At 53.4% G+C, this 26,188-nt stretch overlaps 1 protein-coding gene across 1 annotated transcript; it reads left to right on the top strand.

Annotated features, from left to right (window-relative positions):
* Positions 1-85: 85 nt before the first annotated feature.
* Positions 86-24,398, top strand: KIF1C (kinesin family member 1C). Its single transcript, XM_081110271.1, has 22 exons — positions 86-209; positions 2,231-2,363; positions 2,779-2,855; positions 3,163-3,342; positions 3,945-4,010; positions 4,969-5,147; positions 5,235-5,346; positions 5,791-5,868; positions 6,028-6,093; positions 6,184-6,259; positions 6,735-6,813; positions 7,031-7,176; positions 7,953-8,122; positions 8,287-8,366; positions 8,493-8,568; positions 15,145-15,224; positions 16,064-16,158; positions 19,355-19,438; positions 19,831-20,017; positions 20,150-20,222; positions 21,038-21,652; positions 23,173-24,398. Exons 2-22 carry the CDS (start codon positions 2,258-2,260, stop codon positions 23,854-23,856), a joined length of 3,309 nt encoding a protein of 1,102 aa, XP_080966397.1. The 5' UTR covers positions 86-209; positions 2,231-2,257; the 3' UTR covers positions 23,857-24,398.
* The last annotated feature ends 1,790 nt before the right edge of the window (positions 24,399-26,188 follow it).

The following is a 26,188-nucleotide window of genomic DNA, read 5'->3' as shown; positions in this document are numbered from 1 at the left end:
CTCGCGCTGCCCGGGCGGGCGCCGGCCGCTGGCGCCGCTTCTGCAGCCGCCCGCGGGGCGTGAATCGGCCGCCCGCCGCCCGGGGACCCGGCGAGGGGCGGGGGCAGCCCCGAACCGGCCCCGGATCGCCCCGCTCGCGTCTCCCGCTTCCCCGGGAAGTTTGTCTCTGTGCGCCGTGCCCGCCGCTCCGGGAGCCCCGCCGCCGCCAAGTGAGAGCTGGGGGAGGGGAGGGAGGGACGCCCGCGGAGGAATGTGTCGGGCCGGGGGCGGGCGCGGGGTCCTGGTGTGCGCGACCCGGGAGGGCCGGCTGGCCGCAGAGCCGGGTCATGTGCTATGGGTCCCGCGGGGGCGCAGGGGGGTGCCAGGCCCGGGCCGCCGTCGGTTGGCTGGACCGGAGGACGGGTCCGCACGGCCTCCCAGGAAGGCCGGGGTCCGGGCCTGTGTGAGATCTGCCGGGCGGGCTGGGTCCAGGTGGTCCTTGGGCTCCGGTTCGGGTGGGTCACCCCCTCCCCAGTCGTGGCCCCTCCCTGCACCCACTGCTCCTTGACGCCGCGCCGGCTGACCTGCCTGTCCCCTGGCCCTGTACCCCGCTGTCCCCGAGCCGTGCCATCCCGACCCTGCTCCATTGGCCCCCTCGGCGTCACCATTGCATGCCCCCCCCCCCCCCCTTAGTGTGGTCAGGGTCTGGGGTCAGGGCTGTTCTTCCTGAGAAAGCCTCTAATGTCAGCTACTCCCTTCCTGCCCTGGGACACACCAGCCCTCTCCCTCTGCACCCCCACCCCCGAGGCCCGTGAGGGGAGACCCAGCCAACATGACAGCAGTTTGAGGCCCTTTAGGGTCCCGGAAGGGGCCCCAGCATCCCAGATCCCTCTCTCCACACTCTCCACCCTGTCTCCGTGGGCGTAGGCTGCTCAGCCTCTCCTCCCAGGGTGTGGGCACCCGATCACCCACATTCCTGGGCTCCAGGCTGGCACCTTCCCCAGGGCAGTGGACGCCATAGCATTAGCCTCAGGCAGGGACCGAGACCTGCCTGCCCCTTTCCCGTCTTCCACTTTTCAGGGAGACAGACCCCAGGGTTACCCTCCCTTCCCCATAAAGACAGGTATCCCGGCTTCCTCCACCCAGAGCCCCGGCTGGATGGATGCAGGATGACCCCGCCCTCCCCTGCCCATTGTCCTGGATCCTGGGGAGGAAGTGCTGGGGGCTGGGCGAGGGGTTTGGGGCCACAGGCCCTGCGGATCCCAGGCCTGGACTGTACCTCCAGCCCTTGCACTTTGCCCATTGGCAATCCCTGCCCCTGTGGGGGGGGGTTGTGGGCCCTGGTGGGAGCTGGCTGCCACTTGGCCCTGGCTGACCCCGACCCTGACCCTGTGTGGGAATTTTAGGGTAGTTTTGTGTTTAGGATTTTCTCTCCTCTTGCTTCTCTTCTGGGCTTCCCGTTTGTGCTTTGGCCCTGGAGTTCTCTTCCCTGTCTGTCCTCCCATTTCTGTGTGTGTTGGCCTCCGCCTCTCCTTCCTTTTCCTCCCCTTATTTCCTTCATAGCACGACCTCGATTTTGCCGTCTCTCTTGTGTCTCTGGTTTTCTTGGTATCTGTGACTCTCTGCCCCTCCTCTTCCCCCTTCCTGCCACCCGCCCGGCCTCTGCCCATGTGTCCCTTTCTCAGAATTGCCCTCCGTGCAGCCTCTCCTCTATCTGACGTTTAGCACACTTGTGAGTGACGAGGAATAAAAATATCACCATCTCTGCCCTTGGATTCACATTGCATTCGGCCACTCCAGAGGGACAGCCATCCTTCCTTTTTCCGACATTACCCCCCACCCCCTTTTCTCCAGTCATGCCACCCCAAACACACCTCTGGAGCTACAGGTGCCTCCTAACCGCTCTTCCCCCACAACCAGGGTTTCCCCCACAGCCCCAGCTGGCGTGGCCAGGCCCCAAGTGTAGGATGGGGCTCCCCCTACGCGGGCCGGTGGCAGCCAGAGCTGATACAGCCCCCCTGGTCCGGGGCCAGGACGACAGGTAACTGCGAGCTGGGATATGGCTAGGAATACCTGTGGGAGTCCCTGAGGAGAGTGATGTTTGGGAGGAAGGCCAGGGAACTAGGACCTGGGTTCGTGGGGGGTTGGGTAGCTGGAAGGGGGGTGGAGAGACTGGTTTCTTGGAGAAGCTGGGAGTTAATGTCTGGGTCCCCCCAGCAGCTCTAACCACCTCTGTGTCTCTGTCCTCCAGCTGAGGAGGGTGGGAGTATCTGAAGCCATGACTGGTGCCTCAGTGAAAGTGGCAGTGAGGGTTCGGCCCTTCAATGCCCGTGAGACCAGCCAGGATGCCAAGTGTGTGGTCAGCATGCAGGGCAGCACCACCTGTGAGTGAGTCCCAGGAGCCTGGCAGGGGACAGGCCGGGTGGGCCAGGCCCACCACGCAGGCTAGTCCTGCTGGGCTGAACCCCGGAGAAGGGCTGTGCCCAGCACAGAGCAGGTGCTAGTTGTAAGGGTGGGGGTTGGGGCGGGCTGGCCTTTCCGTGCTCCCAGTCCCTGGGAGGGGGAATGCTGGCCTGGAGCCCTCCATTGCCCAATCCAAGGAGGCAGTCTGGTGGGGGCGGGTCCTAGGAGGCCAAAATTAGCTGTGGTGCGGGAGGGGGTGGGGAGTATTAAAGGGGAGAGATGAACTAGGACAGAGGAGGGAGTACTAGGATGCCTGCATTCGGGGGCTTGTGGGTAGTGGGCAGAGGTTGGGAGTACCTGACCTTGGCCTTCCTTTGCCCTCTCCTGCCCCCTCAGCCATCATCAATCCGAAACAAAGCAAGGATGGCCCCAAAAGCTTCACCTTTGACTACTCCTACTGGTCACACACTTCGGTAAGGTTGTTGGGCTGGGGAAGAGCTAAGCAACAAGGGACAGGGGATTTAGGTCCTGGGTGGGGGCATTGCAGGGGAATAGCACCTGTGGGGGGTTGGGTGGGATGGGGTTGGTAGGACACGGGTTGTGACTGGGAGCAGGAAATTGAATAGGACCCCCAGGGATGTTTAGGATGTGATGGGGGTGGGAAGTGCACAAGACCTTTGGGCAGTCTCTGACAATGGGTGCAAGCCTCCTGGGACCAAGACACTAAGGACAAAGCCATGTAGGGCTCATGCTGTCTTTCTCTGCTCCATTTCCACCTAGGCTGAGGACCCCCAGTTTGCGTCTCAGCAACAGGTGTATCGGGACATTGGAGAAGAGATGCTGCTCCACGCCTTTGAAGGCTACAACGTGTGCATCTTTGCCTATGGGCAGACCGGGGCTGGGAAATCCTACACCATGATGGGGCGGCAGGAGCCAGGGCAGCAGGGCATTGTGCCCCAGGTACTTGCCGGGACCTGGCAGGGCCGCCGGGGCGGAAGCATCTTCAGCTCTCCCGAAGGGGTTATGGGTTATGGAGCAGAGAGCTGGCTATCTGAGGCCCTTAGTGACAGGGAATGTGATGGTGGGTAGGGGTTGGCTGCAGCCTGGACATCCAGGACCCTCCAGAAGCAACCAGGCTCAGTAAGGAGAGCCAAAGCTATGGCATCAGAGAGCCCTGGTTTGAACCCTGGTTCTGCCACTTACATTTACCTTGTCTCATAGCCGCTGTGAGTATACCTGCCCTGTATTCTGGGGTACCGTAGTTAGCGTGGTGAGTATACAAGAAGCCAGCCGAGGATAACTGAGAGATGCTCGTAATTCTCCCTGGCTGTGCGGTGCAGTGGCCTTGCACACAGGCTCTGGAGTTAGGATGCCTGGGTTTGCTAGCTGTGACCCCGGGCAAGTGTGAACCTCTCTGAGGTTGCTTTCCCATCTGGAAAACAGGAATGACCCCTCCCTCAGGGTTGAGTTAGGGTTCAACTGGACCACTTAGGACAGGGCCTGGACTGATGCTAGGCGCCGCAGGTGCACTGTGAACAGCAGCTTTTCTGTGTCCTCTCCAGCTCTGTGAAGACCTCTTCTCTCGTGTTAGTAAGAACCAGAGCGCTGAGCTCTCCTATTCTGTGGAGGTAAGCCCGGGTCTAGGTGGGCAGGAGGGAGGGCGTGGTGATCCTGGGGAGGGAGGGGGAGAGAGGAGTGGTTAAGACCAAGGGCAGTCTCTGAGTCAGCCAGCCTGAGGTTCATGTCCTGCCAGTTACTAACGGTGGCTTTGAGCAAATGATTTCATCTCTCAGCTGCTGAGTCTGTTCATCTATGAAATGGTAATGGCGGGATTCCATCCTAGGTTGTTGGGTGGTTCAGTAAGCACATGCGAAGTGCTTGGCACCATGCCTGGTGCCTAGTAAATGCTCATATCACCAGTTTCATACTCAGTGGAGTATAGGGTGTTTCATAGTCAGTATTTTGTTTGCTTGTTATGTTTTTTTTTTTAAAATTGAATTTATTGGGGTGACATTGGTTAATAGAATTATATAGATTTCAGGTGTATGATTCTGTAATTTAGGGTGTCCCAAAATTCATGCAAGATTTGAATTTTGCGTGAGCATTAACAACAACAACAAAAAATAAAAGCCTAATTTTACTTGGTTTATTGAATCAGATTCTAATATCTGTTGCCCTTTGATTTCAATCCCTTCAATTTGATAAGCATTACCAAGTACCAATTATGGCCCAGGAGCAGGGACAATGAAGACCAATGAAGACCATGGCTTTGCGTATGTGCCAGCAAAGCCGTGGAGGCCGTTTACCCGATGTGCTATTCCATACATAACCCTATACTGTATACTTTATGAATCAATAAAAAATTTACAATTTTTAATTATAAACCTGTGTTTTCTATCAAAATTACTTCTTGCGTGAATTTTGGGACACCCTATATATCATCTGTACGTTATGTTGTGTGTTTACCACTGCAAGTCAAGTCTTCCTTCACCATTTACCTCCCCATATGCTCTTCTACCTACGCCCACTCCCCTCTACTTCTGGTAATCACCGAACTGTTATTTCTTATTTTCTTCTTCCACTTAGGTGAGCTATATGGAGATCTATTGTGAACGGGTACGGGACCTCTTGAACCCCAAGAGTCGGGGTGCTCTGCGGGTCCGGGAGCACCCCATCCTGGGCCCCTACGTGCAGGACTTGTCTAAATTGGCTGTGACCTCTTATGCAGACATTGCCGATCTCATGGACTGTGGCAATAAGGCGAGGTGAGGTGGGCCGGTGGAGTGGAGGGAAAGGGAGCCAGGCTTAGAATGGTGAGAGGCGGGATCCAGTGACCACTCCCTTTCCCCCAGGACTGTGGCTGCCACCAATATGAATGAGACCAGCAGCCGTTCCCATGCCGTCTTCACCATTGTCTTCACACAGCGTTGCCATGACCAGCTCACTGGGCTGGACTCAGAGAAGGTGGGGACCCCTCCCCCACCACTATCCCTACCTAGTAACACGAAATGGCCTTGTGTCCTCCTCCCTGCCCACGCTGGGTTTGAGTGCCTTCTCCAGGCTTCCAAAGGTCTCTGTCCTTCCCCTTTCAGATCATAGGGTACAATCTCCCATTTGCTTGTTTGTCCTTCTTACTAGACTTCTCAGGGCAGGGCTTGGATTCCACTGTACCTTGTTCTGGCACACAGTGGGCAAGTAAATACCTATAAACAAAATAAATGCACAAATGGATGAATAACCAGTCCCTTATTATTGTCTTAATACATTTCATTTCCTCCTGTCCTGTTCCCTCGTCCCCTCCGTGTTTCCCCATCCCTTGCCTACAGCCCAATTCCCTTGCTGGGTGTTCTGCTGATTTGCCTGCCCCGCCCTCTGAGCCAGTCACCTCTCCCTTTTCCTCTGACCCAGGTTAGTAAGATAAGTTTGGTGGACCTTGCTGGGAGTGAGCGGGCCGACTCCTCAGGAGCCCGGGGCATGCGCCTGAAGGTGAGGAGGCTTAGGAGGGGCGGACAGGGGTAGTGTTGGGGGCTGTGTGCAGTGGTCTCTCATCCTAACTTGGGACTCTGGTTGCGGGGAGGAGGGTGGGGAAGTGGGTTGGAGTGGGAGAGTAGGGCCTCATTCCTCACATTCCTTATCGCTTTTCAGGAAGGTGCCAATATAAATAAGTCCCTGACTACTCTAGGGAAGGTGATCTCTGCCCTTGCGGATATGGTAAGACCTGGGGTGGGAAGAGAAGGGGCTCTGGGTGAGGGGACACCGGGGATGGCCCACCCTCACCCCCTCCCCTCTTCTATCCCCCAGCAATCAAAGAAGCGGAAGTCGGATTTTATCCCTTACAGGGACTCTGTGCTCACCTGGCTACTCAAGGAGAATTTGGGTGAGGAGCTCCTCCTGTCTTTGCTGACCTTGCTACCATTCTGCTAACCCCCTTTGATAAATCCCCTTGCCACCGTGAGAAGCTCAAGTTCTCCAGTTGTCCGATGGACTCTCCCCTGACCTGGGGAACATCCTTTGAAGATGTCCTGTTGCTGAGATCAAAGCCACACCCTGCCTGCCAAGCCAAGTGCCTCACTAACCTGGCCACTCATGACCCCTCTCTGATCCTATACCCACTGCTGACTTCATCCTCCTCCTACTGCTCTCTGTCCCACAGATGTCTGTCCTCTCCTTGCCCTCACCTCTGCTCCCTCTAGCCACTAGATTTCATGCGTAGCTCCACAATGCTTAGCTTCACCCTACCTTGGACAGTGCCCCGTCAGACCCCTGTCAACAGGCACTAAGGCCCGCTGACCCACTATGACTTTCCTTAGGACCCAGCCCAGCTTAAGCTTTCCCCTCCTCTCCATGCATAGGTGGGAACTCACGCACAGCAATGATTGCAGCCCTGAGCCCCGCAGACATCAATTACGAGGAGACTCTCAGCACCCTCAGGTGGGGCTCTGGTGGGGTGGAAACAGCATAAGAAAAGTGCCAGGGGAGCTCAGAGGCTGGTAGGTAGTTCAGGACCTTGCCCATGAGACAGAGTTGACCCTCAACTGTGCCCCAGTATTTTAAAACCTGGGAGGGAGAGAGGGAAATAGGCAGCAGGCAGCAGACTAAGGTCACCTGGGTCTGGGCCTCACCATTCCCAATCCTCCTCCTCACCCAGGTATGCTGACCGCACCAAGCAGATCCGCTGCAATGCCATCATCAATGAGGACCCCAATGCCCGGCTGATCCGGGAGCTGCAGGAGGAGGTGGCGCGGCTGCGGGAACTGCTGATGGCTCAGGGGCTCTCAGCCTCTGCTCTGGGAGGTAGGGCTCCAAGGGAGGGGCAGCTCAGGGATGCCCCTTGGCTTGCCTCAACCCTCCTCATTTGCCTTTGCCCAGTCCTGGGGCCAGGGAGGGGCCACTGACCACGAAGCCCTTCATGTCCTCGGTGACATGGTACAGATATGGAGCGGGGACTTACCCTGTCTTGCAGAAGTTCATGTGAAACATAAGCTTAACAACAGTTAATAGTGGGATGGTTTCTAAAGTTTATTGCTTAGCCTCACAGATACAAAACGATGTCCATTCTCGAGGATGTAGTACTGTATGGGCTGCGTCAGGTGTTGACTCCGAATCAGTATTTGAGTCCATCCCATTGAGGACAGTCAGGGTGCTGAGGGGCACAGTGGGGGAAATAGGGTGTCTATTCTAGGTAAGAGAAGGATAAGGTAGATGTAAAAAAAAGAAACAAAAACAGTCTAGTCTCTCTTATCCCAGAAGGCAGGATCAGAAACAATGGCCACCTGTAACGGAGGTAGATTTTAGCTCCGCATAGCTGAGAACTTTCTGATAGTGTGAGTCATCTAACAACGGAAGGAACTCACTGCCTTGTTCAGTAATGAGCTCTCCACCCTTAGAGGGGAGCAAGCAGAGACGGGGTGCCCATTTGTTAAGGCTGCAGTAGGAGGGCTTCCTGGTTGGTGGAGGTTGACCAGATGTCTTCAGAAGTCCTTATAGACTGGTCCTCTCTGAGGCCTCTATGTTTCCAATCAGCTACATCTTTCCTTAGCCTCCTTCTTTGCCTTCTCTCTCCTTCACAGGCCTGAAGGTGGATGAGGGGAGTCCTGGAGGTGCTCTGCCAGCTATAGCGTCTCCCTCTTCCCCAGCTTCACCCTCATCTCCCCCCACACACAATGGGGAACTGGAGCCACCATTCTCCCCCAATGCTGAGCCCCAGATTGGGCCTGAGGAGGCCATGGAGAGGCTGCAGGTGGGAAGCTGGAGCTGGCCGGGACTGGGGACCTGGGGGCTGATGGGAGTGTAGTTCTCTAAAGCCAGGGTCGAAGAGGAGGAAGGAATCCCAGGAGTGACGTGGGCCCCACGGTAGGTGCTTGTCCCAGAATGTCCTGATCCCCGTCTGCCTTGTGCCCCCAGGAAACAGAGAAGATCATAGCTGAACTGAATGAGACCTGGGAAGAGAAACTACGCAAGACGGAAGCCCTGAGGATGGAGAGGTATGAGAGGAGGGGGGACAGCTGGAGCCTTGGAAGACTGGGGGATGGGGAGGGAAGGTCAGATTCTTTAGGGGAGCAGTTCATGGGTAGCGATGATAAGACTAACATTTGTTTCTTGGCCTGCAGAGAAGCATTGCTGGCTGAGATGGGGGTGGCTGTCCGGGAGGACGGGGGAACCGTGGGTGTCTTCTCTCCGAAGAAGGTGAGTGAGTGGTTGGGTGAAGAGGCCTAGGAGACCCTGGATGCTTAGAGAAGAGGGTTGGGGGTGGGAGAGTGGTAAGTTCTAACCCTGATCTCCGAGGTCTCTGAATTGTCCCCCCATCATCTCTGTCCCCACTCCTACATCTTCTCTCTGTGTTATCTGTCCATCCCTGCCTTCTCTCTCCCTCCATCTGACAGTTAGCCAAAGAGGCAGGTGCTCAGTAAGTGCCTGTGGCCAGGGACTCTGGGGACCCAGAAGGGTGACAGGGCCCCTGCCCTTAGGGGGATTCAAGAGCTGCTTAGAATCTAGGTATTTACAAACGTAACCTCACACGTGTGTATGTGAATTCATGCCTGGAATTTATCTCAGTAAGAAACTGGTTACAGTGGCTGCCCCAGGAAAGAGGGAGAGGACCTGGGAGGTTGGAGGTTGGTTGGATAGAGACTTACTCACAGTATACTATTTTGTATCATTTGACTTCTGTACTCTGTACATATGGTATCTACTCAAAAAATGAGCTAAAAATACATTTCAAAAAGGATAACTTGGAAACAGATAAGAAATAAACACCAAACTGTATGCTGTTGATTGCAGAAGCAGTGAGAGGCGTAAAGATGGTAGCATCAGTACAGCCTGTAGATGAATGGAAACTGGTTTCCTGGAGAAGGTGGTTTGGAAAATGGAGCGTGAATGAAGGTCAGGATTTGGGAGTAGCGAAGAGCAGAGAGAACATTAGGCTAAGGAAACACAGGTGTCAGTGGGTGGGGCGCATGTGTCATGTGCCTGGTGTATAGTGGGTAGCGGGTGCTCAGTACATCTTTGCTGAGAGGAAGGAAGGAAGGAAACGGGGTAGGAGTGATCAGGCTCAGCTGGAGACACCAGCAAAGCATAGGAACAGACCAATCAGAATGGACGCTAGCCATAGACAGCTGGCGTAGCTGTATGGGTCAGGCATACTGATGAAGGGATGACGTGGAGGCCAGTTGGAGTAAGTCAGGAATTCCCAGTCCCCTGGAGAGCTAGCCACATCTGTTTGGTCCACTTTACGAAGGAAAATAGGATCAGGACCTAAGTCAGATACAGTGCTGATACAGATAGGGTCACGGGGACTGCCTAGAAGAGGTGGTGGGTTGTTGGAAGAAGGCCCTCCTGGTTTCATAAGATCAGGGCCGTCTGGGAGGCTGAACAAGCAGGGATCATTGGACAGGGATCTGAAAAGAAAGGGGTGTGCTTTGCATGGCCTACGGCACAGTGAGGGAGTGAGAGAGCTATGGGTGGATGATGGAAGGTGGCAGGCTGGACTGAGGGACCTGGTCCAGGGGTGAGTACCCAGGGCTTGGGGTCCTCCTGAGGTCTGCATCTGGGGGAGGTGCTACATATGGCTCTCAGCATAGCTTGCAGCCACCTTGAGGTACTGGTACCTGAGGAGCTTCCACCACAGTTGCAGGGTTCGAGGAAAAGTAGAAATGGGTGAAAGGTAGATGTGGTGGGCGTTTCTTCCCTGGAGGGCTTCCGTTGCACAGGGGAGCCACCTGCTGAAGCCCAGGGACCAACAGGGATGTGTTGTTTTTTGTTTGTAATTATTCTTTCTTTTTTTTTTAAATATATTTTATTGATTTTTTACAGAGAGGAAGGGAGAGAGATAGAGAGAGTTAGAAACATCGATGAGAGAGAAACACTGATCAGCTGCCTCCTGCACATCTCCCACTGGGGATGTGCCCTCAACCCAGGCACATGCCCTTGACCGGAATCGAACCTGGGACCCTTCAGTCCGCAGGCCGACGCTCTATCCACTGAGCCAAACCGGTTTCGGCTGTGATTATTCTTATAAAGGTGATGTATACCAGAGAGAACCCTCACGTAGTCCTTTTCCTTCCCACCCTCAGGTTCCCCTCCCAGAGGCAAGCCCTCTTACCAGGTCCCGACGTGTTCTGGAGGTAGCCAGTGCACACACAAGTGTGTTGTGTATAATTAGACGCAGGTGTGTGTGCATGCAGGCGCGAGTGCCTACATACATGACCTCTTTTTGGAATATTAGTTGTTGAGTACTTTATACTTTATTTTTTCATATAACCTTGAAATTCTGTCTTTTCTTTTTTGTGGTGTCAGAATATCCTATTGATGTAGGATAATTTAATTAGCCAGTTTCCTGCTGATGGTCATTTAGGTTGTATCCCATTTTTAATATTATAAATAATATTACAACGGTTGGTCTTAAATAGGTCTGTTATCTGTAGAAAAAATTCCTAGAAGTGGAGATTTGGGTCAAATAGTAGCTATGTGAAATTTCAATCTATTTTGCCAAAGTGCACTCCAAAGATAATAACCATGTCACTTTATACTCCCAGAAGCAACATCCTCACCCTCTTCTAATTTTTGACCTTTGCCAATCTGGTAAAATGGTGTTTTACTTTTGCATTTTCTAAAGCTGGTAAGGATGAACATATTTTCATATGTTTAAAAGACATGTATATTTCAGGAGGGGGAGCTGTTAGACTACAGATGGGGAGATGGGTTTGGTGGCTCCAGCCTGGGAATGGTGGGTGAGGAAATGTGGTCCTAGGGGAGAGGCTATAGTTTGTCTTGGAGAGGGCCAAGAGACTTAGGGAAAGTTCCCTCTTTCTGGGACCCCCCCACCACCAGGCCTGCTTAACTAGGTGATTTTTAAACCTGGCTTGGTGCTGCTTTCACAGGGGTGGGAGTGGGTAAGGGTGGCGGGGGGAGGACCAAACTCTGGGTCCCCCACCCCCAGCCTCATCCTGAGTGGCTCCCTGCTTATCTGACTGACATATTAGGCTTCTAGGTAAGGTTTCATTTGAACAAAGGGCTCCAGGGCTGAACAAAGATTGAAAAGCACTGTCCTCAATCATGTCCCCTCTCCCAAGGGATGGATCACTTTCTGCTCTCAGAGCCCATCAGTGTTTGGCGTTCCTGACACTACAGTGTTGGGAGGGGCATCAGAGTCCCTTGGGAGAAGAGGAAGTGTGGCAGCAGTGAATTGTTGGGGTGCCTGGGTAGAGGGGCAGACACATGGATACATGGTATGTCCACCATGGATCACCATTCAGTGCGTCCCCAAAGAAATATGGGGCCCGACTATTGGCCCTTTTCCCCTACACGGTGTGCTTTCATGCCTCCATGCTGTAGCTCACACTCCTTTTACCTGGAGTGCTCTCCATTCTGCATGTCCACGTCCTCGTCCTCAAAGATCGGATTCCATGCTGCCCACGAGGTCCTCTTGAACCTCCTCTGAGTTCCTGCAGTTCTTCACTTTATTCATCTTTGCATCTACCCTCCCCCCAGCCCAGGATATGGTGGCACTCACCTCCTGGGAACAAATGAGTGAATGAATTACTAAGTGAAGATGTGAAAAGATCAGAAACTCTACTGTGAGGCATCCCTTTCCCACTTGTAACGTTGCCAAGTCTTATCTCCCCAAGTTGACGGATTTCCTTGCTGACAGGACAGCAGCGTTGGGGGTTGCTTCATCACTGTGTCCCACCTAGCACCTCACAGGGTCTTTAGAAAGTAAGTTCTTGTAGAAAGGAGGCAGAGGATCTTGTTTTCAGTTGGCAAGCAGGGGAGAGCTTCGTAGAAGAAGTGGCATTTGAGACAGACTGAGGAAAGTGAATGACTAGGACAGGTGGGGATAGGGGTGGGGCTAGGAACATGGGGAGGAGCCCCCAGGCATGTTTGGGGATGAAAGAGGTCTTCTGGAATAAGTGTTCAGCAGTCCCACTGGGTGGGAACACAGGAGAGAGGGATCCCAGGAAGGGGCTGGGATAGGAGGGCTGGGACCCTGATGTGGATGAGGCCCACGGATGCCAGCGTAAAAAGCAGGCTTAAGCCCTGGCTGGTTTGGCTCAGTGGATAGAGTGTTGGCCTGGGGACTGAAGGGTCCTGGGTTTGATTCTGGTCAAGGACACATGCCCTAGTTGCTGATTGATCCCCAGTAGGGGTGTGCAGGAGGCAGCCCATCAATAATTCGCTCTCATCATTTATGTTTTTATCTCTCTCCTCCCTTCCTCCCTGAAATCAATAAAAAATATATATATATTTTTTTTAAAAAGCAAGCTTAAGTCCGGTGGGTATGGGGTGCCAGCTCTGAGTGGAGAAGCATGACTTGGCCATGGTGCGGTATGAGTAGGAATACTGGGAGACCTCTGGAGACGGAAGTCAGGCCTGCAGCAGGGTAGACCGAGGCAGCAGATAGTAGGGAGGGAGACCTCCCCAGGATGGCAGCAGTGGCATGAGGGGGTGTAGAGGGAAAAAGCCTTATGTACTGTGCTTTCCAGAATTACATGCCTGGGGAGAGTGGGGTGTTGCTAGAGAAACAAGTCGGGAAAGGGTGCTTTGGGGGAAGGGAATGGGCTGAGTTTTCGATGTGGAGCAACATAATGATCGGCCCGTTAGATGGAGGCTCGACAGGGACAGCACCAGGCAGCTGCTGTGTGACCTTGGCCCCAGGTGAAGCAGGGCTGGGAACAGGCAGTGGCCAGGGAAGATTGGGGAGTCTGCCGGGAAAGGGGGTTTGTTTGTTTTATATGCTTTTGAATTGAACTGACACTGTTTTTTTTAATCCTCACCTGAGGATATTTTTCCATTGCTTTTAGATAGAATGGAAGGGAAGGGGAGGTGAGGGGACATAGATGTGAGAGAGACTGCAATTGAGGTACGTGCCCTTAACTGGGAATTGAATCCCAGACCTTTTGGTGTGTGGGCCGATGCTCTAACTACTGAGCAACCCGGCCCAGTCTTAAACTGACACTTTTTATTTTTAAACTAGAGGCCCGGTGCACAAAAATTTGTGCACTCGGGTGGGGAGGGGGGGGCCCTCAGCCTGGCCTGTGCCCTCTCGCAGTCTGGGACCCCTCGGGAGATAACGCCCTGCTGGCTTAGGCCTGCTCCCGGGTGGCAGAGGGCAGGCCCAATCCCTAGGTGCAGCCCCTGGTCGGGCTCAGAGCAGGGCCGATTGGGGAGTTGGGGTGCCGCCCCTTGTCATGCACAGAGCAGGGCGGATCGGGAGGTTGCGATGCCACCCCCAGTCACGCTCAGGGTAGGGCCGATTGGGGGGTTGGGGCGCCGCACCCTGTCACACACAGAGCCGCAGGGCGATCAGAGATTGGGGAGCACCCCTGTATCAGGCACAGAGCAGGGCTGATCAGGAGGTTGGGGCGCCTTCCCCTGTCATGAACAGAGCAGGACGGATAGGGAGGTTGTGGCCCTATTCCCTGTCACACACAGAGCTGCAGGGTGATCAGGGGGTTTGGGCGCTGCCCCCTGTCACGCTGATCCCCGTGCCGGGAGGCCTCTCGGCTCCACTGATCCCGGTGCTGGGAGGCATATTACCCTTTTACTATATAGGATAGAGGCCTGGTGCATGGGTGGGGCTGACTGGTTTGCCCTGAAGGGTGTTCTGGATCAGGGTGGGGGTCCCCACTGGGGTGCCTAGCCAGCCTGGATGAGGGGATGATGGCTGTTTGCAGCTGGTCACACACCCTTCAGGGTGGGGGTCCCCACTGGGGTGCCTGGCCAGCCTGGGTGAGGGGATGATGGCTGTTTGCAGCTGGTCACACACCCTTCAGGGTGGGGGTCCCCACTGGGGTGCCTGGCCAGTCTGGGTGAGGGGCTGAGGGCTGTTTTCAGGCTGGGACTGAAGCTCCCAACTGCTTCTTTTTTTCTATTTTTTTTTATTCTGGGCCAGCTTTAGCTCTGAGGCTCCAGCTCTTAGGCCTCCGCTCCTGAAAGCAGGTATCTGGTTTGTTTCGGTTCTACAATCGAAACTCTGTATCAACTCCAGCTCTGAGATCCCAGCAGCTCAAAGCTGGTTTCTGGGGTTTTGTTTAGTGTCTACATTTGTTACAATGTTTGAAACTGCAGGCTCAGAGGCCTGCAGTGGCAGGCGGGGAACGTTGGAGTCCTCCGTCACTGAAGCAAGCAAGCCTTATGTTAGTTTCAAGCTGCCTGGCTGCCGGCCTCCATCTTGGCTGACAGTTAATTTGCATATCTCGCTGATTAGCCAATGGGAAGGGTAGCGGTCGTACGCCAATTACCATGTTTCTCTTTTATTAGATAGGATTATGATTGTAAGTAAAAGTAATCCATGCTCCTAAGAAATTGAAGCTGTAATAAAAGGTGGGAAGTACCAGTCCTCTCACCCAGTCCCCTCTTGTACTCTCCAGAAGTGGCAAGATACGTTTTGAAGGAAGAAATGAGACCTGGGGACAGGGAATACAGGGAAAGCAGAGGCGAGGGCAGGTAGACTCTAGGCTTCAAGGAGATGGGTGGGTCGAGGTGCCTCTGAAGAAATGGGGCCTTAGGAAGGGTTGCTGACCTGGGAAGGGGTAGATGGAGGGGGCTATTTTAGGCCCCTTACGTATGAGGAGAGGGTGGGTTAGGCTGTTCTGAAAGTGATGGGAGTGGGAGTAAGGAGAGGGCAGAGTTCTCCGAGTGAGGGGAGGAGGAGCAGCCTTAGTGCTAGAACTGGGAGGGATGTCTGCTGGAGCTCTTTTCCTCCCCTGTGGCATCCCCTGGCTGGCTCTCAGGATCCCTTCCCTGACCCCTGCTTTCCCACAGACGCCCCACCTGGTGAACCTGAATGAAGACCCCCTGATGTCAGAATGTCTGCTCTACCACATTAAAGATGGCATCACCAGGTAGTGTTTAATCAGTGCCTGTGGGGCAGCCTCTCCTTTTGGGGTGTGATTTGCAGAGGGACGGCCACACTAGTGACTCCCTTTCCTGGTGACCTTGCTGGAAGCACCCCAGATGTCAGGACGGCTGGCTCCACAGCTCTGCCCACTTTCTAGGCTTCCTGAGAAGTGGCTGAGCCTGGCTGTGAAGCAGCTGTCCTGCCTCACCCACCACTTCGGTTTGGCTGAGACGCCTCCTGGGACCAAACTGACCCAGTGCTTTGGGGATAGCTCCTGACTGCTTAGAGCACAGGCGGGGGTTGGAATCCAGACCCCGCATTTTTAGCCCATAGCACCACTGCCTGGCCTCCCTTGGTGGGACCCTCCCTGTGGGGTAGAGGGAATCGTGGTCCCAGGCCCTCGTTGTTTAGGGACAGTGGCTGTGCTGCAGGTGGCTGCATGGCTAATGCTAATCCCTGGGGCTCCGTGCCTCTGAGGTCACCTCTTGGAGTTAACGAGGTGAGGGTGCCCCTTTCTGTCTCACCACAGGCATTTACTAGCTGTCCATGGTAGGCAGTGAGCCCTCAGGGTGACCAGCTCTAAGGATGATGGGAGGCCCATCCCCTCCAGGTTCCCTTTTCTCTTCTACTGTGAGTCAGGCAGATCTGGGTTCAAATCCCAGCCTCACCCCTCCTGGGCTGCATGACCTTGGGCCAGTTACTTTACTTTCTGAGCCTCAGCATCCTCATCTGTGACGTAGAAATAATTACACTTGGCTCATAGACGGGGAAGAGCTGGCATTCAGAAGTGGCTTGGTGAATGTCCGCCACCTGCTTAGGAAATGTTGGCCATTGCTTTCCCAGGGTCGGCCAGGTAGATGTGGACATCAAGCTCACCGGGAAGTTCATTCGGGAGCAGCACTGTGTGTTCCGGAGCATCCCTCAGCCGGACGGAGAAGGTAATGGCTGAGGGAGCGAGAGTGGAGTGGCCAGACAAGGAGAGGGACAGGGCCCATGTTTCACACTCTGAATTGGGCACTGGGTGTGCAGCCATGTAAGAGGGCACGTGTCCTTGCCCTCACAGGGGCTTTGAGCTCCTGGTAAGCATTAGGGAAATCAAGGGCCCGGCTGTCTGCACGCACCCCGAGTGCTGCAAGGGGCAGTGCGTGGCGAGGGTCTTGAGACAGAAGCAGAGCACTGGCATTTTGGTGAAGAGGTCGTCTGCCTTCTTTCTTGACTTTTTTATCCTAAAACAGCATCCTGGTCATTTTTTTTATGGAAAATTATATTTGTTCCAGTGAGCTATCTGAATTTATCTCTGGAAGATGTGTATATCTATCCAGCTATGATTGCAGTGGTTTCAGGGAGTTAATTGGCCCATGTATCCCTTTGATTTCAAAACTTTCAGAGATTTTTTTGCCTCTCTATGGCCATAGCTGCAAAAGCTTTTAAGAATCACAAGCCCAAAGGGTGAACGTAGTAGCCTGTCTGACGTTGACAAAACAATGCTCCTGAGGTTCAGGGGGTATTTCGAGGTCACCATTTTGTTCTTGATCAGTCATTTAAAAAAAAAAATGCAGTGATTTGTGTTCAGTTAGGCCCAAGTGAAGTTGAGCTGAGGAAATGTGCTGGGCAGGGTGGCACATGTTACACATGAGCTCTTCATCACCTTGAACTCGTATCTTGTGTCTCACAAATCTGAAAGGAGTGCCTAGTCTGATGCTTTTGAAGGCACAGGGACATGGGACAAGCAATGTCAGCACGTTTTTATTTATTTATTTATTTTATTTTATTTTTTTAATATATTTTATTGATTTTTTACAGAGAGGAAGGGAGAGAGATAGAGAGTTAGAAACATCGATGAGAGAGGAACATCGATCAGCTGCCTCCTGCACATCTCCCACTGGGGATGTGCCCGCAACCCAGGTACATGCCCTTGACCGGAATCGAACCTGGGACCTTTCAGTCCACAAGCCGACGCTCTATCCACTGAGCCAAACCGGTTTCGGCAACGTTTTTAAAAATAAGAAAAGACACTGCTGTGTGGCTTGCAGTTCAGGTTTAAGACATGCCCATTGGGCTGCAGTTGGTTCAGGGTCAGCAGGTTATTATTTTTATTTTTTAAATTGAACTTATTGGGTCACATTGGTTAATAAAATTATATAGGTTTCACGTATACAGTTCCACAGTGCATCATCTGTACATTGTATTGTGTGTTCACCACCCCAGGTCAAGTTGGGTCAGCAGATTCATGCCATCGTTCTGGTCTGGTTCAGGTCCCCAGTGGCAGCATATGCTTCCAGCACTGGGGGCTAAAAGCTGTTGAATCAGTCCAGCCCACTGAGTTATTGCTGAGTTCCTGTTCTGAGGTTCCCAGGCATGCGGAGTGAGCCCGCCCTCAGGAGCTCAGAGTGTGTTTTGAGAGATGACAGGTGAAAAATCATTAGTTACATCAGTAGAAGCAGCTGATGAATCTGTGCCCCAAACATCGGGGGCCCTAAAGGTTCCATCCATTTGTGCCTCTGTTCTTATAGCAGATTGAAGACTTGACCAAAGACAGGCAGAGGAGGTGGGTGCAAACCTAGAAGAATAGTTATCACTGACCATCTACTGCGTGCTTTTGCTTTTTCTCATGCAGCTCCTGTGAGGGAACTGAGACCCAGGGTTAGGGAATTTGCCCAGGACCAATATGGCTAGAAGAAAGCAGAACTAGTTTTGAATATAGCGTGGCAGGCTCCGGGGCTGTGCTGTGAGCTCTGCTCTGGGCTGCCTTAGTACCGATTGCTGGATTGCTGTGAGTTCATGGACATGGAGAAGGCTGTCCTGGCCAGCTATGGCAAAATCCTCTCCTTGCCCGAACCCATTTTCCTCTGTTACACCTATCCTCCTGACTTGAGATTACCTCCTGACTTATTCCTTTGCCGTCTGTCTTACCACCTGGAAAGTGAGCTCTGTAAGAGCAGGGATTTGGGGTTTTATTTCTACTGCATTTCCATGACCTCAGATAGTGCCTGGCAGATAGTAGGGATGCAGTGTATGTGTGGAAGGGCGATTGAATTTTGGGGCATGACAGGGAATAAGGGTGGGCATAGACTGGTGCCCATTACAGGCACACCATCCTCTCCTCTGCTGCCTTCTTTCGTTGTTGTTCTGGGGCATATGGTGATGCCTCTTTCTCTGTCTTTTTCTTCTCCATCATTTCTTCCCCTTGAAATTAAGCATCGGCTCAGAAATTGCTGCTTTCCCATACTCGTTTCTAGTCCTCTTGTCTAAGCTGAGTTCCTCTTTGCTTTCTTTGACTCCCACAGTATCAGTAGTCCCATCTCTGCCTTATCTTACAATTCACTCCAGTTTCTCTATTACTTCCAGCATAAATAATAACTCGAGTTTGCATATCACTTTATTTGGGCTTTCAACCACTCTGAGCTAACATCTGTGAGCTATAGAATGGGAGGTCTTTGATGATCACATTTGATAGCTCACAGGAGTTGGATGACTTGCTCGGTGTCCCTCAGCTCAAGAGTTGCAGAGCCTGGATTTTTGGGATACAGGGCTCTCTCTGTGACAACAGGAAGACAGGAAGCTGCCTCAGGCATCTTTGTGTCTCGGCAAGCAGTGGGCTTGGTGATTTGTTCAGAGGAGCACCTCCATAAGTGTTTGGGTTGGGTTGACTTTACCTTGTCCGGTGAAGGCAGTGATCTGTTGGTTGGCTGTGGCTTGAGCAGATTAGTCCAGTAGTGTTTTGTAAGATGCATCAGACAGGAGTGGGCTAGGGGCCTGCTGGAGGAATCCAGGCCTACCCCGGGATAATGCTAGTTGGAAAGAAAGGGATGGACATCTGGAAGGCCGGAATGACAAGCCCCGATGACCATTTGGCCGGGAATTGCTGGTTTGCTAAGCTGCTGTGGGGAGGATGGTGGTGGGCGAGTACAGAGCTCCTGCAGAGGCTCCTGGGAATTCCAGCTGGGGCGCTAACCCTCCTTCTGCTCTTCCTTTCCCTTGCTGCCCGCCACCAGAGGGGCCATGACACCCCTAACAGGTACTGGGGGGGTGGGCCTGGGGATGCATGTGTTTTGGGGGGTAATGCAAGATGGGAGTATGACCATAACCCTCCTACCCCCAGGGTCTAATCGCTTCCTTTCCTTTCTCCCTCAGTGGTGGTCACCCTGGAGCCTTGTGAAGGAGCCGAGACCTATGTCAATGGGAAACTTGTGACCGAGCCACTGGTGCTGAAGTCAGGTAGAGGACGTGTTCAGAGGGAGGGCGCTGGGCATGCTGTGCAGAGGAAGTGCTAGGGCCGCGCTTCCTGGGGAACCTTAGGCAGCACCCAGAGGGAACTAGGGAGCAGCGTGGGGTGTGAAGAGGGGACTGGGAAGTGAAGATCAAGGAGTCAGGTTTTGGTTTCTCTTGCTGCCCAGGCAAACAGGAACAGGAGGCCCAACTCCCCCAGCCGGTGGTTCCTGGTGTCAGCCGGAGGAGCCTGGGCTTAGACCACCCTCAGGCTTGGCATGATGAGAGAGCTGGTGTCAGGGCCCCGGGGACTTGTGGGCAAGACCTTGCACGTCTTGGGCACGGGGATGAGTTTGCTGCCATGGGGAAGCGAGTCCACTTTCCCCTCCTCCCATCTCCAGGGAATAGGATTGTGATGGGCAAGAACCACGTTTTCCGCTTCAATCACCCGGAGCAGGCACGGCTGGAACGGGAGCGAGGGGTCCCCCCACCCCCAGGACCACCCTCTGAGCCCGTGGACTGGAACTTTGCCCAGAAGGAGCTGCTGGAGCAGCAAGGCATTGACATCAAGCTGGAGATGGAGAAGAGGTGCGAGGAGGGGGTGCTCCAAGCCCCGGGCCCTCTAGGCTGTTTCTCCAGGCCCCCAGCATCTTGCTGTTGGACTCCCATTGAGGTGGCTCCAGAATTTCACAAAGCCTTCCTCTCTCTTCCCCACCCCAGACTGCAGGACCTGGAGAATCAGTACCGGAAAGAGAAGGAAGAGGCTGACCTTCTGCTGGAGCAGCAGCGACTGGTGAGGAGTTGGCAGGCGTGTGGGGTGCAGAGGCAGGAGACAGGCTGGCAGCGCTGCAGCCTGACTCCGCTCTTGGTGCACACTGAGCCAGAGTGAGGAGTGGGCATGGAGACGGGTGGGCGTGGTGTCTAGGAGGAGACGGTTGTGAGAGAAATGGGACCCGCAGGACACTGTGTGCAGGGAACTGGAGTTCCTCCCAGGGCTTCCCAGACTCCAGTCTATCCTGCGGCACCTACCTCTCCTATTATTCATTTAAGATTGCTTTTCACATGGACTTTTAAATCGTTTTTTTATTTTTATTTTTTTATTGATTTCAGTGAGGAAGGGAGAGGGAGAGAGAGATAGAAACATCAGTGATGATAGGGAATCATTGATTGGCTGCCTCCTGCATGCCCCCTTCTGGGGATCGTGCCCACAACCTGGGCATGTGCCCTTGACCAGAATCGAACCCAGGACCCTTCAGTTTACAGACTGACACTCTATCCATTGAGCCAAACCGGCTAGGGTGACTTTGAAATCTTTAACCTCATCCTGAGCAGCAATACATATGCAAGAAATCTAGACGATATAGCTGGAGCTTATGCTTATTGGTCACTTTCTGGGCCAGCCACTGTTGCCACACTTGGTGTACATTAACCCTCAGACTACCTGTGAGGGAGATAGTGATGTCATTTCTGTTGCCTGGATGAGCAGAGGTTAAGCAGCCCACCTAAGGGTGTGCGGTTCTGATGGGTGTTTCCAGTGTTGTTGGGACTCAAGGGTTTTGGGATGTCCTTAGCCTCCTCCCCATTTGTTCTCTCTCTGGCCCCACCCAGTACGCGGACTCTGACAGTGGGGATGACTCTGACAAGCGCTCCTGTGAAGAGAGCTGGAGGCTCATCTCCTCTTTGAGGGAGCAGCTGCCACCCACCACAGTCCAGACCATCGTCAAGCGCTGTGGCCTGCCCAGCAGTGGCAAGCGCCGGGCCCCACGCAGGGTGTATCAGATCCCGCAGCGTCGGCGGCTGCAGGGCAAAGACCCCCGCTGGGCCACCATGGCTGATCTGAAGATGCAGGCAGTAAAGGAGATCTGCTATGAGGTGGCCCTGGCTGACTTCCGCCACGGGCGGGCCGAGATCGAGGCCCTGGCTGCCCTCAAGATGCGGGAGCTGTGTCGTACCTATGGCAAGCCAGAGGGTCCCGGGGATGCCTGGAGAGCCGTGGCCCGGGATGTCTGGGACACAGTGGGCGAGGAGGAAGGCAGCGGAGGTGGAGGTGGTGGCTGCGAGGAGGGAGCCCGCGGGGCAGAGGTGGAGGACCTTCGGGCGCACATTGACAAGCTGACCGGGATCCTGCAGGAGGTGAAGCTGCAGAACAGCAGCAAGGACCGGGAGCTGCAGGCCCTGCGGGACCGCATGCTCCGCATGGAGAGGGTCATCCCCCTGACCCAGGTACAGAGGGCCTTGCCCGGCTTTCTCCCTCCTCAGCTATCCCCTTTCAGAATCTGAACCTCCTCCCAACCTCCTTCCTCGTCTTGCTTTCAGAAATGTCGTTCATGTATAGGAGCTTTTCTCAGAGTAGTTGGTGAATCATGTGCCTCGGTCACTAGGGCACTAACTGAAAATGCAGATTCCTGGGTCCTACCTCAGACCTACTGAGTCAGCATCTTTGGGGATGAATCTGCACTTACGACAAGTACCCAGGTGTTTCTGAGTACTGGACCACTGTATTTCAGGACCACTGAGATACAGTGCACTTCCAGTTACCGCTGGATGAATGTTCACATGTGCATTCTCATAACCTCCCCTTCACGGGGGACCACTTATTTCGTGGTTGCTGCTGTGCTGAGCACTTTCCTCTGTCACCACATTTAATCTTCACAACAGCCCTGCGAGGGAGCGTTATCACTGATCCCTCATTTGCATGTATCCACTCAATAAATAAATACTTGAGTGCTTACTGTGTACCAGGCTCTGTGCTAGCCACTGGGCTACCCAGCAGACATGGTTGCTGCTCTGCCAGCTTGCCTTCTGATGGAGGCCGCAGGCAGGCATCCACAGCAGCTCGTGGCTACTGAAGGCTTACTTCTCCAACACAGCTCCCTCTCTCGCTCTCTCCAGTCCTGCCGCTCTGGCTTACTTGCTGGGCGCACTCCTACCTCAAGGCCTTCGCACCTGCTGTTCCCTCTGTCTGGATGCCTTTCCCCATGAAAGTCTCACAGCTTGCCCCTCACTTCCTTCAGGTGTTTCCTGTAAGGGTAACTTCTCAGTAAATCCCTTTCTGGCTATTCATTGCAGCCACCTCACCCAGGCCTCCCATTCCCCTTCCTCGTTCTGTTCTTCTTTATCTCAATATGTATAATGTATATAAAGTATATTGTGTAATGTATGTACTTATATATGATATGGGTAATGTATACTAAATAGTTTAAATATATACACTTACATTTAACTTTTTATTGAGCTATAATATATGTACCATTTTATAATTTTTCTTATTTGTCAACTGTCTCACCACTAAAATGGTGGCAAGTCTTGTTCTTCCCTTTTTGTTGACTGCCATATCCCCAGGGCACATTATTTATTCAGCTCTGTTTGCTGAGTGCTTACTGTGTATCAGGCACTATTCTAAAAACTTTACATTGTTTAATTTATTTAATTCTTAAAACAACCCTATGCAGTAGCTATTACTATTGACCTCATCTTACACATGAAGAGACTGAGGCACAGAGGTGACAAGCCGAGTTCCAGGCCACACAGCTGTGAAGGGGCAGACCAGTGTTGAGCTCAGACCCCCTGGCTCCCGGGCCTGTGTTCCTAAACCACTGTTCTAGCTCCCTGTCTCTAAGCCCTTCTGGGGACCCCTTGACATCCGGCCACTCAGGGCCTTCTGACTTCTTCCAAACCCGCTATGCTCAGGAGACTCGGCTCTTCTCACATTCCCTCTCTTCTCTCCCCTCTTTTCCTCCCAGGATCATGAGGACGAGAATGAAGAAGCCAGTGAGGCCACCTGGGCCACGTCTCCAGGGTCAGAGGTAGTAGAGGAGGAAGCCCCCAATGACCACGGGCCCTCAGCCCGGTCTACTTCGCCACCCCTGTCAAGCTGGGAGCGGGTGTCACGGCTGATGGAGGAGGACCCTGCCTTTCGTCGTGGCCGCCTTCGCTGGCTCAAGCAGGAGCAGTTACGGCTGCAAGGACTGCAGGGCTCTGGGGGCCGGGGTGGGGGGCTGCGCAGGCCCCCAGCCCGCTTTGTGCCCCCTCACGACTGTAAGCTGCGCTTCCCCTTCAAGAGCAACCCCCAGCACCGGGAGTCCTGGCCAGGGATGGGGAGCGGGGAGGCCCCAGCGCCACCCCAACCCCCTGAGGAGGTTACTCCCCCAGTGGTCACCCCTGCCCGCAGGCCCCCAAGTCCCCGAAGGTCCCACCGTCCCCGCAGGAATTCCCTGGATGGAGGGGGCCGATCCCGGGGAGGGGGTGCTGCACAGCCTGAACCTCAGCACTTCCAGCCTAAAAAGCACAACTATTATCCCCAGCAGCCCCAACCATACCCGGCCCAACGCCCCCCCGGGCCCCGCTACCCCCCATACACTACTCCCCCGCGAATGAGACGGCAGCGCTCAGCCCCTGACCTCAAGGAGAGCGGGGCAGCCGTGTGAGTCCACGTCCTGGGCAGAGGGGGCCTGGTGGGCCCCTTGCTGGGAGGAGAGAAGATGCCTGAGACGCTGCTTCCCCAGAAGCCTTGGGGCAGGGAAGCCCTAGAGAGGAGAGAAGGTTCGAGTAGGTGCTAGATGACCAGGTGATGGGCCGGAGGCTGAAGGAAGGAAGAGGGCACGGAGATGCCAGGAGCAAACCAAAGTGAAGGAAGAGCACGGGAAGCTGCCTGGGGGCCGCCCCTTGCAGAGGGGAGTCCCACAAACGCTGCTATGGGTGGGCGGGGCTGGGGTGCTGTGTAACCAGTGTTTGACTTTCTTTTCAAGTGGGCACAATGGGGAGAGAACCTAGAGTGAGGCACGTTCTCTTCCCCAGCCCTTGTCTGTCTGTCTGTGGTGGTTTCTGTTTCTAGGGAGGTGTGGTGGGATCATGAGTCATTCCCCTCCCCTTCTAGGCCTCCTGCTATAAATGGAGGGCCTGTCTGGTTTCTGGTTTGGCTGGGGTCCCATGAGGGTGTGGGACCCTTCAATAAAGGATAGCAAACGGAGCTTGTGGCTGGTGGTCGTTTGGTTATGGTGTCTAATGGAGGTGTCGATCATATAAGGAAGATGCACGGATCTTAAGTGAGCGGCCCCAAGTTTCACATAGTCACCACCCGGATCACGAGGTAAGAACAAGTCCACCTTGGTTTCTTGAACATTCAACATCAGGTGCCTTCTCTTCAGAGTGCACTACCCACTTTTAAAAAATTGTTGAAAGTATTACATATGTCCCCTTTTTTCCCATTGTCCTCCCCCAGCCCAGGTATTGCCCCCCCCCCCATTGTCTGTCCATTGGTTATGTTTACATGCATACAAGTTCTTTGGTTGGTCTCTTACTTCATCCCTGCCCACCCTTCCCTGCCTTTATTTCCCTTTCATTTTTGCTTACCCAGTGCCTCCATCTCTGCCCCCAACACAGCTGTCATTGTCTAGGACAAAGGAGAGGGAAGATGAGAGGGGAGGTAGAGGAACACGTCTGTCAGCACCCAGCTGGCTGTTCCTAACCGGAAACCGAGGGGCAAGGAGAGGTTCTGCTTCATGTGATCACGTAACTGCTGGCAAGGTCTCCTAAGGAGCCATGGTTTCCCCAGAGCCTGTTCATCTTGGATGTGTTCACCAGAGACTTGGTCAGGCCGACTGCACTTCCTATTTTCATCCTGCTTCTGTTTCCTGCCGTAGGGCAGGGTCCACGCAGCATTCCAAGTAGCATTTTGTCTTAAGACTGTTTTCAACATGGATGCTGGCTGCTTGTCATGTTCTGACTTGGAGGAACACGCCCAGGGCAACGTAATATTGTGGAGGTTTTACAGTTACACTGTATCCTTGCTCTGCCTTCACCTTGTCAAACCCTAGAACCCCCACTTTTCATCCTGTTCTCACAAAAACATTTCCACCCACTTGGAAATTGAGCTGCTTCTCCGCAGCTTCCTGATGTTAGTGTTGAGGTGCAACCAGCCAAAACCACAGACATTATCCCAATTGCAGCCAAACCACAGCTCTGGGCAGGGGTGCAATTAGGTTTACTCTTGGTTTCTGTACCCGAATGCTGGCTACCTTTGTTTTGGCACCTTTGACTAAAGCCAGGTCTTCAGGGACCTGTTGACAGTGACTCAAGATCTGGACTGTAATGGGTAGTTTGGCGACAGTGTTTACTTGAGCAGTTGTAATCTGCTCAGGGAGACGACCTGTGAGCAAGATGATGATTGAGGGGAAAGTTCTCTGAATCAGAGCAAGCTGAGTGGTACAGACAGTCCTGTGGGACTTCAGGTGGGAAAGATAGCTCATTGATGCAAAACACAGTTGGGTTATTTTTCTCTAAAGGTTGCCTTATTAAATGTATTATCTGATATTTTTATCCATTTCTCACTTCCAAATCAATCTTTAAAAATGTGATGAAATTTAGATTTTATTCAGAGAAATGCCTGCTTATCTCTTATCGTTCTGCACGATCGTGCATATCCTCCTTAGAACAGCCCTGTAAAGTCAGTCTCTTTTTGTCTCCATTTATCAGAGGGGAAGACTGAGGTTTGAATAGATTAATGAGTTTCCAAAGGTCACACAGTTCATAAGGCAGTTAGGATTCCAACCGAAGCCAACGTGACTGAAGCCCAGACTTTATCTCTGATACCTCTAGGACAGTGGTTCTCAACCTTCCTAATGCCGCGACCCTTTAATACAGTTCCTCATGTTGTGGTGACCCCCAATTTCATTGTTACAAATTGAACGTAGTTAAAGCATAGTGATTAATCACAAAAAACAATATGTAATTATATATGTGTTTTCTGATGGTCTTAGG

The sequence above is a fragment of the Myotis nattereri genome, assembly GCF_964212035.1.
Source record: "Myotis nattereri genome assembly, chromosome: 16".
NCBI classification, from domain to species: Eukaryota; Metazoa; Chordata; class Mammalia; order Chiroptera; family Vespertilionidae; genus Myotis; species Myotis nattereri.
Note: the sequence above shows the minus strand (reverse complement) of the source record. Positions and strands in the feature narration are given on the sequence as shown.